Raw genomic sequence first — 16,531 nt, 5'->3', positions numbered from 1 at the left:
GCCCAGCCTCTGAGGAAGGCCCAGGGTTTGTGGGACTGAGCTGATTTAGGCAAAGATTGTGTGGAAAACTCCACAGGCACCAACGTTTTGCCCACTGGATTAGTCAGGAAAATAAACAATTGATATAAAAGGTATAGAAAAAGAACTAACTCGACCTACTATGGGAACAATTAAAGATAATAAAATGTATCATTATAGCGCTACATGATAGGGCAGGAATAAAGGTTCTCAAATTCAGATCTAATCATGGGGCTTCCCTGGTGTTCCCCTCACCCACAGAACCAACTCTAGATTCGTCAACACAACATATAAGGTCTTATTCCATCAGATCCTTACCCAGCTCTATTGTATCAACACTTCTCCCCCCACCCCAAAATATTACACTGCAGTCCTGTCTGTCTGCTAGTTATAGTTCCCCACATATATCACACAGTGTCACACTTTTGTGCCTCTACATAAGCTCTTTCAGCACCAGGAAAATGTACCCCTGGCAAACTCTTGTTCAATTTCCAAATCCCATCTCAGGGTGACTTCCTCTAGGAAGTCTTCCATGATTTACCCAGATATGATTAGCTACCCCCTCCTCTATGTCAGTACTTTTCAAACCTTGATGGATCTTTTTCCAAATTTTTTTAATGTTTACTTATTTTTTGAGAAAGAAAGAGACAATGCAAGTGGGGGAGGGGCAGAGAGAAGGGAGACACAGAAGTAGAAGTGGGCCCCAGGTTCCATGCAGTCAGCACAGACCCTGAAGCAGGGCTCGAACTCACAAACTGTGAGATCATGACCTGAGCCGAAGTTGGAGACTTAACTACTGAGCCACCCAGGCACTCCTTGATTGATCTTTTTTTGTAAATTTCTAGTCTGTTATGGATCAATACTACTGTAAGCTACAACAAAAATGTTGTGGCAACACCAAATTGCCATTCCTAAACACATATTCTGAATTTCTGTACTTATTTGTAGCAAACTGTTCCAAACAGTCCATGGACCAGCAGTGGTCAGCAGGCCACACCTTGAATAAAATGGTGCTCTCTCTGTCCCTTGTATAGCTTTCTTACTGTTGATATTATCATTCCATGCAGTAAGATGCTTTCATGCCTTTTTTCCATGCTAGACCAGGTATAATGTACATGTATTTATCATCCTTAAAACCTACAGTACCAAGCACAGCACTTGTAAATAACAGTGATTTAATAGATGCTTACTGGTTCAGAAGACATACACCAGGTATTACGGAGGGCTATGTGCCACATACTGTTCAAAAGTGCAGGGCCATCATGGTGCACAGAATCACAGCCCTCATGGAGCTTTTAGAAGGTACCATTTATACAAATTAGCTGTCAATGCTGGCACCTGGCTATCATACTGGGTACTAGGAAGAACTATGCTAAAATTGCTCTTAATTCATATGAAGTCTACACTCACTCAACTAATGTTTATCAAGCATCTACTATGCCAGACCCTGTTCCAGGTATTAAGCACACAGCAGTGAACAGACAAAAAATACTTTACCTTCACCTCAAAATGATACAGGTCTGATCTGCCATGCATAGTGAGGGAGAATAGACAAGAAGCAAGTAAACACATAACACAATCCCAAGGAGTGTCAATGGCTACAAGAAATATAAAGTAGGAAAAGGGAACAGATGGTACAGAAAAAGCTATTTTATTTTTTTTTTAATGTTTTTTATTTCTTGAGAGAGAGAGAGAGACAGAGTGTGAGTGGGGGAGGAGCCGAGTAAGAGGGAGACACAGAATCCAAAGCAGGCTCTAGGCTCCAAGCTGTCAGCACAGAGCCCAATGCGGGGCTCAAACCCATGAACTGCAAAAACATGACCTGAGCCAAAGTTGGACACTTAACCAACTGAGCCACCTAGGTGCCGTTGAAGAAGCTATTTTATATGATGGACAGAGGTGGCCTCCCTGAAGTGACATTTGAGCAGACACCTCAATAAATGAAGTGGAAAGCCATGTCAATATCATTACCTTTAATTTCAATATTCCAGTGAAATCAAATCTATTTTGCAGTTTATTAGGAATAGCTGCCATTTATTTTACCCATTTTGGCAAGCAAGTTTGCCTACATAATTTCATGTTATCCTCCCAACAAGTCGACCATATTGTATTATCACTTACAGAGGATGAAATTAAAGCTTTAAGAGGTTAAGACCATGCTAGTAATTGCCAGAACAAAGATTCCAACTCAGGTTATCCTGAGGCCACTCAAGCATACTGCCTTCCACAGTTTTAGTTAGAAGGTTCAGCATTATAGTTTTATTTTTGTTTTTTACCAGAAGTTAGTGTCACTACATAGTCTTACACTGTACGTGCATAATTGTTCTTTTAAATCACACACTCCATGTTAAAATTGCCACAAAGGGTAGAGTTAATGAAATTTTATTACGCTTCTAAGATGTTAATCCTACTCCGCAAGTTCTCAACTGAGTTGGAAATATTTATCTGAGAAGAACACAGCCTGGAACACTTCATCAGTGTGTCAGAGGGCACTCTTAAGAGGTAATTTGTTTAGCGTCCTATTTCTTCCATGGCGTTCTTTCATTTGATTCTCACACAAACTTCATAAGATACACATAGCAAGTGTTACCATCCACATTTTACAAAAGAAAAAACCAAGATACCAAATGTTTAGGTGACTTTGCCAATGTTGCCGGCTGAGCAGCAGACCGCACTTCCTATCTCTTAGATTAGGCTACATTGCTCAATTCTTCCATGGTTTTTTACTTTTGTCATTACAAATAATTTTTTAGATCCCCAAACTAACATTTTCATATATATGTGAAAGACAAAATTACTTTTGTCTTTAAATCTTAACCCACTCAACTAGCTTATGACGTCTTTGTTTCTAACCCCACTCAACTGCAGAACGCAGTATATATTTAAAGCACATTTACCCTAATTTAAAAAGATAGAAAGAATTACTTTTAAAAGGAGATTTTTCTCCAGCTAGGTTTCCTAGATAGTGTCCTGCTGAGAACTTAAGAGCTAACAGCTATGGATAATTAATAATGTGGTTCTTTTTCTGTGTGTGCCTGATAACCCAGACATAGATGAATGCACCATCCCTCCATATTGCCACCAAAGATGCGTGAACACACCAGGATCATTTTATTGCCAGTGCAGTCCTGGGTTTCAGTTGGCCGCAAACAACTATACCTGCGTAGGTAAGCTTTTGGGGAGCTGCCATACTGACTGATTTCTATCTTCAAAAAAAGCAAATGTCATGCCATGTTGTGCTATTTCCAGTTTTTCTGTGCTCTTGAGTGAACTGGTTCCCATCATCTTCCCTGCATAAAGCTGAAAAGACAATAACCAATTTGTCTCTTAAAACACATCAAGATGTGAATGGAAACTTTGTTAACTTTGGTTTTTAGCTGTCCTCTGTGGGTGTATCAAAACTATAAAAAACTATATATCAACCGATATACACACACCAATTAGTCAACAGTGTGTGATATAAACGTTGAAGGTGCCAAAGGGTTACTGCAAGTTCAAGTACATAGACTTTCCACTGAAAGTGCATCTGATTTTTACATGTTTCTCCTCCCCTTTCAGAATGCAGTGTCACGGCACAAATTTTAAGATTGGCATGACATGGAAAGAATCTAGTGCAGGAAAAATGCCTTTTCACAATATTTTCAGAGCCTTGGAGCATTGCAAAACTCTGTATGGGTCTCAACGGCTTATGCTATAATTGTAATGGAATTTAACAGAACCCATTTAAAAAGTAATAAATAGCACAGATAAATCTTCACCAGAGCATGCTGAGAGACCGTATCAGTACAAATGTCTTATATCAATTATTTATAGACTTGGCACTTTGCATCTGAACAACAATAAAAGAAAATAGATGCTGGAATGTATATTTATTAGAATCATTAAATTCTTTTGGAAAGACTCATCAAACACAAAACTAACTGTCATTCCCAGAAAGAAATATTCTGGTATTTCTAAAAGAAGTGTATGACAGACGTTTGAAGTCATTCCAACAAATATGAAACCTGAATGGATGTTCTCCAGTGAGCTTCTGCAGGGCAAAGAATCAAACTAGGGAATTACTCACTTATTGTTAGAAGACATAGGTACAAAAAAGCTAAGATACGTTTGAAGATGTAGATATATGAGTGTATATAACTTTTCTTTTCAGATATAAATGAATGTGATGCCAGCAATCAATGTGCTCAACAATGCTACAACATTCTCGGCTCATTCATCTGTCAGTGCAATCAAGGATATGAGCTAAGCAGTGACAGGCTCAACTGTGAAGGTGAAATATTTTCCAAATAATTTGTAGTAATAGTTCAATCCCTATACTTGCTGTTGCTTAATACAATTATATAGCTGTTTATGAAAACAAATTTTTATTCATGGAAATTCTAGTCTTTAATTAATTAAGTTCCGTGATAACATTGGCTTTTTAGTATGTCATCAGTAGAAAGGAGAGGAACAAAATAACGGAAATGTTGGATGCAGGCTGGGTCTAAGAATTAAAAGGAGTGTTCTAGTGTCTAGCTTCTCAAGGTGATCAGATGGCCAGCAGCATTGACACTTGCTTGTCTCTACTTGCAAGCACTAGAGATCTCGGGCCCCAAACCAGACCTCCTGAGTCAGAGAGCTACTGATTTAATGAGAATCCCAGGTGACTAATACACACACTAAAATTTGAAGAGAGCTGATCACATGTCAGAAACATTAGAATATAAACCCAGAGACTTGTCCTGTAGTCTTATTCCTGCCATGTGTGACTTGGGCACACAGTTAGTAAGTTCCTTGGGCTTCACTTTCCACATGAGTAAAAAAAACGGCTGTTTAATTGGAAGGATGACCTTCAGAGTCCATTGCCCGTGAGTGTTCCGCTGTGCAAATCAAAAAGCATAAGACATCCTGAGGGGAATGCTATTGACACTTGATGTCTTTGACTTCCTTCCAGCTTTACTTAGGGCCATGGAGGTCATACCCCACCTGGAGAGGCCTCACATCATGCCACTATACTCAAAACCAAAAGAGCCTGGCTCTGGACAGCTGCTTCTGCCCTTCTGAGCAAACTATAAGGACATCACCATTGAGAAATGAAAAGCATTCTTCACTTGAATTCCCAATTCATTCATTCAGTCTGCTCAGTCAGTATGGTGAGGTCTGAGATTTGCCAAACTCTCAGCAATAATTGAGTAAAACTGATGTGTGGCAAAATTCTAGGGGAAATGAGCTGATATTGTAGAATTTTCCTTTGAACTTCTTATAAAGTATTATACTTCTGTTTTAGAGTTTACAGTATGTTTACCCTCTTACCGTATCTTTAAAAATATTACCAAAGTAGTGACCTGTAAGATTTTCAACTCCATGTCCTTGCTGTTGTCTAATTAAACAGATATTGATGAATGCAGAACCTCAAGCTATCTGTGTCAATATCAGTGTGTCAATGAACCTGGGAAATTCTCGTGTATGTGCCCCCAGGGATACCAAGTGGTGAGAAGTAGAACATGTCAGGGTAAGTTTACTGTTTTCATATCTGTTAAGTGTTCATTTTTAACCAGGAAAAACAGGGACAGACTTACAGGATTCTATACAATAGACTTTCATTTTTTCCACCTTGCATATATAATTTGAGCTCTTTTTTTCCCTTGTTCATCATGCAACATGCACATCTCATCAAAAGGGTATTATTCAGTTAACACTGATTTTTTTGAAATTTTAAGTAATTATTTTTCTTTCTTAAGATATAAAAAATTTTAATAAAATACTGATATCTCTTCTATATGGCCTATAGAATGTCTATGATACATGTCTTCTAATCACCCACCCAAAAAGATTCAATTATTAAAATATTCCACCATGAGTTTGAGTCCAGAGAATAAACTTAATATGTGGGTTAAGCAAACCTCAAACTAGTCTCATTTCTCTAAAACACCAAGATTATAAATTGGGTAGTAATTTAGGTACTGAGAAAATCATCCTCATGTGTATTAAAATTTGCATGAATTCTTTAGCCAAAAAAAAACTACTGATCCAAAAATAGCTAATATCCTAGAGTCCAGTTTTAAAATAAACATTCAGATGATCTTCACACCTATACACCTCCAATGCTACATGTAGTTTAAAATTTCGTTAACAGGGAAAAGTCTGCTGAGGTAGAACCAAAGTAAAGGCTAGTATAAGAATAAATAATACAGATTTTGTTCTCTAAAAATAATACTATAAGAATGGATATTAATAACAAAATAATGGAAACAAAATGAAATTGCCTTTATATTGTGAAATTTTTTTGAAAAAATTTATAAAATAAACTTTGGGTAAAGCAGAAATACAAAAAAAAAAAAAACCCTACATTTACAAAATCCAGTGAATGAGTGAAAAAAATGACTGAACTTGAAGACAGAAAATCTGAGTCCTAGCTTTCTATCTGTGCAATACTGAACAAATTAACAAATGTCTCTTAGCCTTAGCTTTCTCATTTGGAAAAGGGAGCTGTGAGAATGAAATGAAATAATGTACATAAAAATTATAAAGCCTTACATAACTATAAAGTTTTAATCCAAAATTTTTTAAAGTTTATTTATTTATCTTGAGAGAGAGAGAATGAATAGGAGAGGGGCAGAAAGAGGGGAAGAGAGAGAATCTCAAGCAGGTTCTGCATTTATAACATGGAGCCCAATGCAGGGCATGATCTCACAGTGAAATCATGACCTGAGCCCAAATCAAGAATCAGACGCTTATCTGAATGAGCCACCCAGGCACCCCTAAGACATTTTTGTAAAATGTACTTAGCCATGTAAGTGACTGGTAGCAAATATTCTCTAGAAAGTCTACTTTAATCAGAAGTGAGAAAGAATATACAAGGGCAGTAAAATCCTTCAAGAAAGGATATGCCCAAGGAAAGAGGAGACTAGGGATTCTCAGTCTTTATCATGATTTTACAGGAAAATATTAATTCAGAGGAACATCCATGACCTGGGATTTTATAGTATGCATATGGTCATTCAACTAGACTCCACACTAAATCTGAGCATAATAAGAATGCCATTCATTACACAATGAACACCTTTATCCCACTTTTCAGGTTGATGGGGACTTTAATATTAATTGTGGGAAAACGTTGCATTCCAATGATTTTGTTTTCCAAAGCCTAAGACTTTTAACATGAATATTACATGGAGGAAAATGTTAACAGTGGGATATCCTAACCAATTTCCCTGGAGTCCTCCAAAAAAAAATGTCTATGTGTTTTTGATCACAGATGAATTTGATACTCAGCAAAAGACAGAAGCACATTAACATACAGTGGAATCTTACCTGCCTACTCTATGTATATGAAAATGTATCTGTTACAATTAAAGGTGAAAAATGCACTAGAATTGCAAATAAGGGATTCATGAGTGTTATATCTTGAAGATATGCAGCTCCAGAATGTTTGGTTAAGCCAAAAACATTTATTATAAAAGAGACTTAACATTCTTTTAAGGTACAAAGTAATTGGCTTTCTCCACTAAAATCACCTCTTCTCAATCTTGTCCATAGACTAAAGTAAAACCAAAAGAGTTCAGATTCTTACCTTTACATAAAAAGTTCATTTTGAGGATGAAATAACTCATCTCATTTCCACAGCCTTGCAAAAATGAAAACACTGTGTGTGTTTGGGTGAGGTGGGAGAGGCCACAGAGAAGGAGAAAGACAGAGAAACAGACGGAATACACATGTACACAGACACACATTCATCAAATATTTTAACACTATTAGTAATTTCTGAAAAACATTCCAGAATGTTTAAGGTGTTAATTATGCTAGGCTCTAAATTAATGGAAGTAATAAATGAAATTATTACATGAAGTTTCCTTTTGCCCTTCTTAGTCTCCACATAACAAACCAGTCTTAGTTTTCCTTGTAGCTAACCAGTATCTTTATTTTTCAGAGGAGCGAAGAATATTGAAAAGACAAGTTAATTGTAATTTCTTCTAAGGGTTCTAAATTCTGTCTTTAGCCATAGCTGCTCCAAAAGAAGACACTTCTTATAAATGACTCTTAGAAACTCTTGGAAACTTCCAGTCTCTCCTGGGTTCCAGATAGCTTTGGCCAGTTTGGAAGGGAAAAGAACATTTTTTTTCCTCCCAAGACAAGGGATGGGATTATTTTCATTTAGAGGATGCAGTACCTTACAGTGGAAGATGCCTGTCACTAACTGTATGAAGTTGGTCCACTTACTAAATCCTTATTTGTTTTCCTACCATGTCAAATAGAGATAATATCTTTCTCACCTATGTCTACATGATTTGTGTAAAGAACAACTTAGTTCAATTTAATATTTCTTAAAAGCCAGGTGTCCCTGAGTTACATTAATGCTAAGTGATGAAAGGATATAAAGGTGGATACCATAGCCCTGCCCTCAGGGGGTTTATATACTAATATAAGGGTTAAGACAAATAATGCAAAGCAGAGAGCAACAGAGGTCTCCCAAAAAGAACATGAGGTGTGAGATTCTGATAGGAAAAATAGATTAGATCCCAGAGACTAGCCCATTGCTGGCTTGCAGCACGGTTTCAGTAAATTAATTATGGAATGAGTAAATTAATAAATGAAAGTTTCTGATTATGAGGGTGAATGAAAAGGCTTATACTGGATAAAATCTAAATTATTATTCAAATGTAATGGGAAATAGATATAGCCAGGGATGTTAACATTAATATAATTTTCATTGTTGTTGTTGTAAATATAATGGCTCTCTAGTGAAAGTGTTCTCTCAGATGTCATCTGGCGGCTCCTAATTCCCAAATCTAAAAATCAGTCCCTGTCCAGCCTGGCCTTTCTACAGCCCTCTTTCTCTAGGGCTGTCTTCCCTTCTGGCTTCTTTGCACTGCCTTTTCCTGGGTGGCCTCTCACCAGAGCCCCTTCTTTACTTCCCCTCCTTCCACACTGTCTCTAAATAGCTATGCTGCCCAAGGTAGAACAGTCATAGCTTTACTTCTTATGCTGTGCTTTCTCTGGACAGTACTCCCAGAGCATCAAGTCTCCACCTGCATGCTGTGCTTACTGAAACCTTACTTCTCTTGGAAACTCCTAAGCCACTCTCCATAGGTTTTGCTTGCTGCTTTCTCAGCCTGGAAGGCTCTCCCCACCGCAACCCTGAAAATCCTGTCTAACCACCCTTCAAGGCCAAACTGAGATGCCTCTTCCTTCCTACAGTCTTCTAACTCTCCAGGCAGAATTTATTCTGCTTCTGTCTCTTACTTAATTCCATTTTATTTTATAATTAACTATTGCCATACCTATGTTCTTAACTAAATTACAATCTACCCGAGGGCAAGAACTGGTGTCTTTTACTTTTTTATAAACATAGTCAATGGCTAATGTTTGGCTTTGAATTCAACAGATAAACAATAGGTACTTGATAAAAAAAAATATTATGAAATGACACATACTAATCTGTCTGGAGTGACTCAGCTACATCTGTCCTGAATTAAATGCAATGAACTCAGGTCCTATTCAGTCTTGTGCCTAAAAGCAAATTAAACTTAGCCGAGATCCCCAATATACCTCTTACCGTGCAAACCTCAATCTGCCACTTATACAATTTACTTAGATTGGTAAATTCTTTGACCCTATGTGTCTACAGATATAAATGAGTGTGAGACCACAAATGAATGTCGGGAAGATGAAATGTGTTGGAATTATCATGGTGGCTTCCGTTGTTACCCACGAAATCCTTGTCAAGATCCCTACGTTCTAACATCAGAGAAGTAAGAAAAAAATCTAAACTTTTGAAAGTAAGAAGCTTCTGGTCTTACCAGGCTAAACTGGGAAATATTTCTGTTTTTCTCTGCAGCCGATGTGTTTGCCCAGTCTCAAATGCGGTGTGCCGAGAACTTCCCCAGTCCATAGTCTACAAATACATGAGTATCCGATCTGATAGGTCTGTGCCATCTGACATCTTCCAGATACAGGCCACAACCATTTATGCCAACACTATAAATACTTTTCGGATTAAATCTGGAAATGAAAATGGAGAGTTCTACCTAAGAGTGAGTACATGAGGGCAGCCATAGCTGTTGGGAAAGGTGCAAGTTTGCTCTTGCTGTTTGGTGGTATTCACTTGGAAGGAAAGCTAACATTTAAAGAGTTTTTGTGTGTAAGCATTGTGGAAAGTCTTCCTATGTGTATTATCTTGTTTAATCCCCTTGGTAACACTGTCAGAGAGATACTAACTTTTCACCTCCATCTCTACAGAAAAGTGAGACTCAGATTTAGGAGCTTCTCTAAAGTCACTCAGGAACCAAGTTAAAGACTCTAATGGAGTTGTGTGTGACCAGCAAAATACAGCCTACACACACACAAATAGATATACAAATCAGTGATGGTTATTTAATTGTAGAAAAAATAATTCCTGGAGAACTTTTCAAAAATCATAAATTTCCTCATCATATCTGCAAAATTATTTCCATTCACACCAAAAACTGAAAGTGGGAAGTCTCTGAAAAATGACCCCGACCCTCTGCACCAAACTTCCAGGCACACAATGTGAAGTCACCTTTGTGTTTTCCCTCTCCTTCCCTGCCTGGATGAAATCCATCTCTAAATTCTGCCATTTCTTTTTTTGTGGTATCCCCTGCCTCTCTTTCTTTAAACTGGCTCATAGCACCCCCTCATCCTTCCAAAGGCTTCCAAACAGATCTCCCTGATTCTGATGCCTCAACCTTCCAGGCCCCCTGCAAAAGCTGAGAAAGTTCATTTTAGGTTAAAATTCTGACATATTTCAAATACGGCTCACCACTTCATGTGAAAATGATGGCACCCCACCAAGCAGTTTGCAGGGTTACGGTAACTGTTTCACGCTAAGGATGTTATTCATCCAGTTACAATTTTCTCAAAACTCCTTTGGGCACTCTTCATTTTTAATCAAATTTTAAAGTCAATATTTCATTTTGAGAACATGAAAAGTAAATTGGGAAATCCATCTTTGTGGTGAAGTTTACAGATTTTAATGTTTACATGTTTATCCTGTTCTTTGATATTTTAAGTTTCCTTCCAACTCCAGAATTATGTGATTCTGTTTCTTTGCCAGTAAATTAGAAATGATTAATTTCTTATGACCAACTTCTGAAGAGAAAATTCCAACCCCAAACCTATTACTATTCTTTTTTTCAAATAGCTAAGAATAAACTCCTTTAACATTTGATGTTTTCAGTTTGAGATATACTAGATATTTGTAAGAAGTTTACTCTAAATTAATTTCATACCATTAAGATAATACCAATTTAATGGTCCAAACAAATGACATTATTTGTAACCCATGGCAATAAAACAGGTTCATCTCAAAATCTTTTTAAAAAATAATTTTCCATTTTGAACTTTTAGCAATAGTTTAAGAAAATAAAATTTCTAGCATAATTGACAATTAAGCAAAGTTCCAGCATGTTATTTTCCTTGCAACAAACATAGCACTTTAAAAGTTTTATGACTCATATCAGTGCATTTATCGACTTGATACTTTCAAATATAAATTCTCAGTGTTTTTCTCAAGTAAAATCTTTTTTTTCCACAAATGGTATAAAACATTGCCAATTTTTATAATCCCAAACTAAATTTTAAGTTATTTAAAACAAAAACTATTTGAAATAAAAATTCATTCTAAGATTATTCCTTATCACATAATTCAAAAAGTAGTGGGGTTAAATGCTACAAAATTTCTCCACTGAAAACCCACTTGTGTAGAAGGCATAAGAATCAATCAGGAGGCCTTAATTAAGCACCTACTGTGTGCTCAGCCTAATTTCATGTGTATGTAACACACAGTTACTTATTTTAAACAGCTTTAAATACTGCTGTGTGGTGAAAGGTAACACCTTTGGGCAGGGAAAGGGAGCAATTTTATGTCTAATTCCATGGTCTGAGACATCAAAGAATTAACATTGACTGGAATAGTCAAAGAATGTGTTTTGATGGTCATGATACTGGACCTGGTCTTTGAAGTTTCTGTAAGATATACGATTTTATTTATATTCCTTGTTGGAGAATACTAAGAAAACCTTCTTCCCTAGAAAAGGGGACATATTGGAAAGAAGTAGTACACAAACTTGGAGGCAGAATACCATCCTCCCCACCCATACCACCCAGTATCTATGCCTTATTGAGCCTATTTCCTTCATGGCCTTAATCACCACTTTGCATAGCGTTCATTGGTCTATGTCACCCACTACAGCATGGGTGTAATGAGAACAGACTTCACCTGTCAGTTCACTCTTCTATCCTCAGCACAAGGAATGTACCTGGCACCTAGCAGGGGCTCAAAAAATATTTTTTTTATTTTGTTTAATGCTTTATTTATTTTTGATACAGAGAAAGACAGAGCGTGAGAGGGGGAGGGGCAGAGAGAGAAGGAAACACAAAACTGGCAGCAGACTCCAGGCTCTGAGCTAGCTGTCAGCACAGAGCCTGACACGGGGCTTGAACCCACAAACGTGAGATCTGACCTGAGCCGAAGCCAGAGGCTTAACCGACTGAGCCACCCAGGCACCCTCAAAAAATATTTTTAAATGAAATAATTAATTCAACCAAAGCCTTCAAGGAATTACTATTACCTTCAAGGGCAAGCACCATGCTGGATCCTAGAGACACAACAGTGAATAAAACCAAGTCACTTCCTGCCCCAATGGAGCTCATAGTCAAGACACTGAGCAAGTGCTCACAGTATGCTGAATGTTACAATAGGGAGTTGCAAGTGCACGTGGATGCCTAACAAGTCAACTGCTAAGAAGACAGGAATGGTCTGGAGGCCTCCTGAAAGAAGTAGACTTAAGCTGAAGACTTGCAATTAAAGACCAGAAAATGGAATAAAAGTAGTCCAGTTGGTCTGAAACTCCAAGTGCTGTCAGTGGAGTGGCTAGAGAGAAGCCTAGAGAGATGAGCAGGGCCTTACAGATCATATTAAGAATTCAGGTTAGAGGAGTTGCAATCAGATTTTCATGTTAAAAATGATGCCTGGCTACATTGCAGAGCCTGGATTGGAGTAGAACAACAATAGAAATGAAAAGACCAGTTAGTATTTCAAGAGATGGGGGAGTAGGGTGGTAGTGGTAGCAGTGAGTCCAAAAACAGTGAACAGATTTATGAAGATATAAAAAGAACTAAATAAGTCATTTTCTATGAGGAGGTGGAGGAGGAAGCACCAAAGATAACCTCCAAAGATAAGTTTCTGCCTTAAACAGTAAATGGTGGTGATGCCATTTATTAAGATAGGAAAGGAGGAGCCAGTGTAGAGAGGAAGGTGAGTTCAGTTGGACCTCCTTTCAGTTTGGACCCTTCCCTTACTTTTCTGAAACCATTGAGACCAACAGACATGAGTTACCTGAGTTTCCCACTCACCTCTGCAAATTTAAGTTCATGTGTCCCCCTTTTTACCTTCTTCCTGGAGTTTTTCCAAGAGGAGGTTTCACTTCTGTCAACCAGGGTCAATCCACCACCTGTGGTTTTCCTTCTGTCTCCTCTAGAACCTTGCTCCATCATACTCCCATTTACCACCTACATATTCAACTTGCCTCCCTCTAGATGTTGCCCTCTTTCTCCTCTCCCTTCCCAGCCAAGGTTCTTAAAGCACAGTCTGTAAACACAGTCTCTGCTTTCTCACCTCCTGGTCACCACTCTATCTTCTGTTCCCATTACCCTCCTGAAGCATCCATACTGCTAAATCCAGAGGGCATTTTTCAGTTCTAATTTCCCTCAGCCTTACTACTCTATTGGACACCGCTGGCCATTCATCTGTTTCCCACTTAATCATTTTCTTCTCAGCTTCCCTCAATGGCTTCTCTTCTGCCCACTCCTTAAATATTGGCCTCACCCAGATCCAACTTTATCACATATACCTTCTCTCCCTTAGTTTAATGTCCACCCATTGAAGTGACTGCTAAATCCTAATCCCCTGTCTCTATCCCTGCTTTCATCTGGCATTCAGATTCACACATCTACTAACCTACCCTTTCAAACTCATCTCCCTGTACTTTCCAGCCCTCATCACATCCTTCATCAAAAGAAACTGCGTTCAGTTCTCCTGGACATACGTCTTTACAAAATTTTCAATTATCTTTGGTGAATATCCTCACACATTCAGAAGTCTTCCCTCAATGCTTTAGGGTCCCTCCTCTTTTCCCCTGATTTTTCACCTAATGTATCTTCGTACATATCCTACATAACCTCATATATTTTAGCATTTGCCACAGTCTACTGAAATTAACTATTAACATGTCTTTTCACCTACTAGAATATAAACAAACACATAATGCTAAGAAGTGAAAGATGATAATTTTGTTTAACAGTTCAAACATTATCAGATTCTCTCCTGGACTACAGTCTCTATAAAGACTGGTACTATCAATAAAAGTGAAGAGAAATATTAATAATGAGGGATGTATAGAAAACACAGAACTATCAGAAAATCAGGTCCCTGTAACTTGGAACTAATGACTATGTGTGGATAAGGGAAAAAGAACCAAGAAAAGTTGAAACCAAGAAGGAATTAAGGAATGACTTTTATTGTATCCTCAAAATTCTTCCCCTAATTCTTATAGGACTAAGAATACTCCCAAATAACAGAAACTGCAATTCAAGAAAAATTCTCCTCTCCCTCCCTTTTTTTTCTTTTATTTTAGCAAACAAGTCCTGTAAGTGCAATGCTTGTGCTGGTGAAGTCGCTGTCAGGACCGAGAGAATATATCGTGGACCTGGAGATGCTAACAGTCAACAGTATAGGAACCTTCCGCACAAGCTCAGTGTTAAGATTGACAATAATAGTGGGGCCATTTTCTTTCTAGTCTTTTAAAAGAGTCCACTATAGGCATTTAAATCAGCCAAAGAATATTGTTACCATAAAGCACTATTTTATTTATAGACGTATCTAGTACATCTACATTATATGCTGTACACTCACCAGTAATTCAAACAATTACACCATGGTATAAAATGGGCATTTAATCTGTAAAGATTCAAAGTTTGTCTTTATTACTGTATGTAAATTATACATTAATCCACTAAACTGGTCTTCTTCAAGAGAGCTAAGCATACTCTATCCAATGAAACTTGGATTCTTTTCTGTAAAAGTGGGACAAAGCAATGATTATTTTCTGTGGTGCTTAAGGAAACTTACTACAGCTCACCGACAGTCTCATAAGGAGACAGCCATCACAACATTGAACAGCATGCAAGTTCGGGAATGAATTTTTTAACTGCTTTGTAAGAAAATGGAAAAAGTCAATAAAGATATATTTCTTTAGAAAATAAGGATTTGCCATATTTGTATTGGTTTTATTTTCATTATCAGTGTAAACATAGTTGTTTATTACTTAGTAATAAATAATTATTGTATAATTTGCTGGTTTCTGTTGAATATTTTAAATTCTGTCAGGAATTTTTTATTATGGATGTAAACAAAAAAGGAAGCAAAATTTCCAAAATGAATAAGGTAGCCATAGAACAATTATTATATTGAGAAATCTACAGAGAGTAGTTGAGAAAATAAATTATTTTTAAACCATATTGGAGTTGTCCTGAAGAAGCAAATTCAGTATGTTCATCAGTTCAAGCTGCCATAATAAAATCCTATAGACTGGGTGGCTTATAAATAACACAAATTTATTTCTCACAGCCTAGAACCTGGAAGTCTAAGATCAAAGTGCCAGAGTGGTCACATTCTGGTGAGAGCTGTCCTCAGGGTTGCAAACTCATATTCTCCCATGGTGGAGAGACAGGAAGCGAGCTCCTTTGGGGTCCCTTTTCTAAGAGCACTAATCTTATTCATGAGGGCTCCACCCTCATGACCTATTACCTCTCAATTATCTAACTGATAGTAGTTCCTAATACTACTACATTGGAAGTAGATCTGGATTTTTATATATAAATTTGAGGAAAGACACAAACATTTAATCCTTAACACTCAGTAAATGTAAGAACATCCCTGAATTCAGGACTTCCACAAGATGTGGAACAAAATGAAGAAGAGGTATTGTACTGAGGAGGTTTTAGTTTCTGAGTAAAATTAAAATTCTAAGACTTCACTTATAACTAAAGTTTCTCATCTTTACTTCTGATGCTCACAGAGGAAGAAAATGGAAATTGTTCTTATTCTTGGCATCCAGAGTGACAGTGAACTAAAGCAAATTATCCTCCTTCTAATTCAATGAAAAGGTTTTATGTCTTGTTTCAAGTGTAACTGCTTCTCTTTGATGTATTATATTTTAAATAAAAATAAATATTCTTTTAGAGGATCACTCTATCTTTGGAGGTTTTTTAAATGTAACCAGTAATAGCCAATACAATTTTGTCTGGGAAAAAATTAATCATAGCTGCCAAAACAAGAACAACCATTTGATTTTTTAATAGATAATCTAGGAGATAAGGAAACAAAAAGACTGCCAAATCATGCCCAAAAAAGGCATGCAGCCCATTTTCTCTTTCATCCTGTTTCAATTTTTTTTTATGTTTTTAATTTGTTTTTGAGAAACAGAGACAGTACAAGCAGGGGAGGGTCAGAGAG

The 16,531-nt window shown here is 37.2% G+C and overlaps 1 protein-coding gene across 3 annotated transcripts in view; it reads left to right on the top strand.

Annotated features, from left to right (window-relative positions):
• EFEMP1 (EGF containing fibulin extracellular matrix protein 1) overlaps positions 1 to 16,262 on the top strand; it is a 60,584-nt gene extending 44,322 nt beyond the window's left edge. For all 3 annotated transcript variants that reach the window (XM_029937396.1, XM_029937395.1, XM_029937397.1), the window contains 6 exons: positions 3,066 to 3,185; positions 4,169 to 4,288; positions 5,390 to 5,509; positions 9,626 to 9,749; positions 9,836 to 10,031; positions 14,652 to 16,262. In XM_029937396.1, the coding sequence (XP_029793256.1) occupies positions 3,066 to 3,185; positions 4,169 to 4,288; positions 5,390 to 5,509; positions 9,626 to 9,749; positions 9,836 to 10,031; positions 14,652 to 14,813 (842 nt within the window). In that variant the 3' untranslated portion in view covers positions 14,814 to 16,262. The remainder of the gene's footprint in view (positions 1 to 3,065; positions 3,186 to 4,168; positions 4,289 to 5,389; positions 5,510 to 9,625; positions 9,750 to 9,835; positions 10,032 to 14,651) is intronic.
• Positions 16,263 to 16,531: the final 269 nt, after the last annotated feature.

Source organism: Suricata suricatta, chromosome 4 (assembly GCF_006229205.1).
Source record: "Suricata suricatta isolate VVHF042 chromosome 4, meerkat_22Aug2017_6uvM2_HiC, whole genome shotgun sequence".
NCBI classification, from domain to species: Eukaryota; Metazoa; Chordata; class Mammalia; order Carnivora; family Herpestidae; genus Suricata; species Suricata suricatta.
Note: the sequence above shows the minus strand (reverse complement) of the source record. Positions and strands in the feature narration are given on the sequence as shown.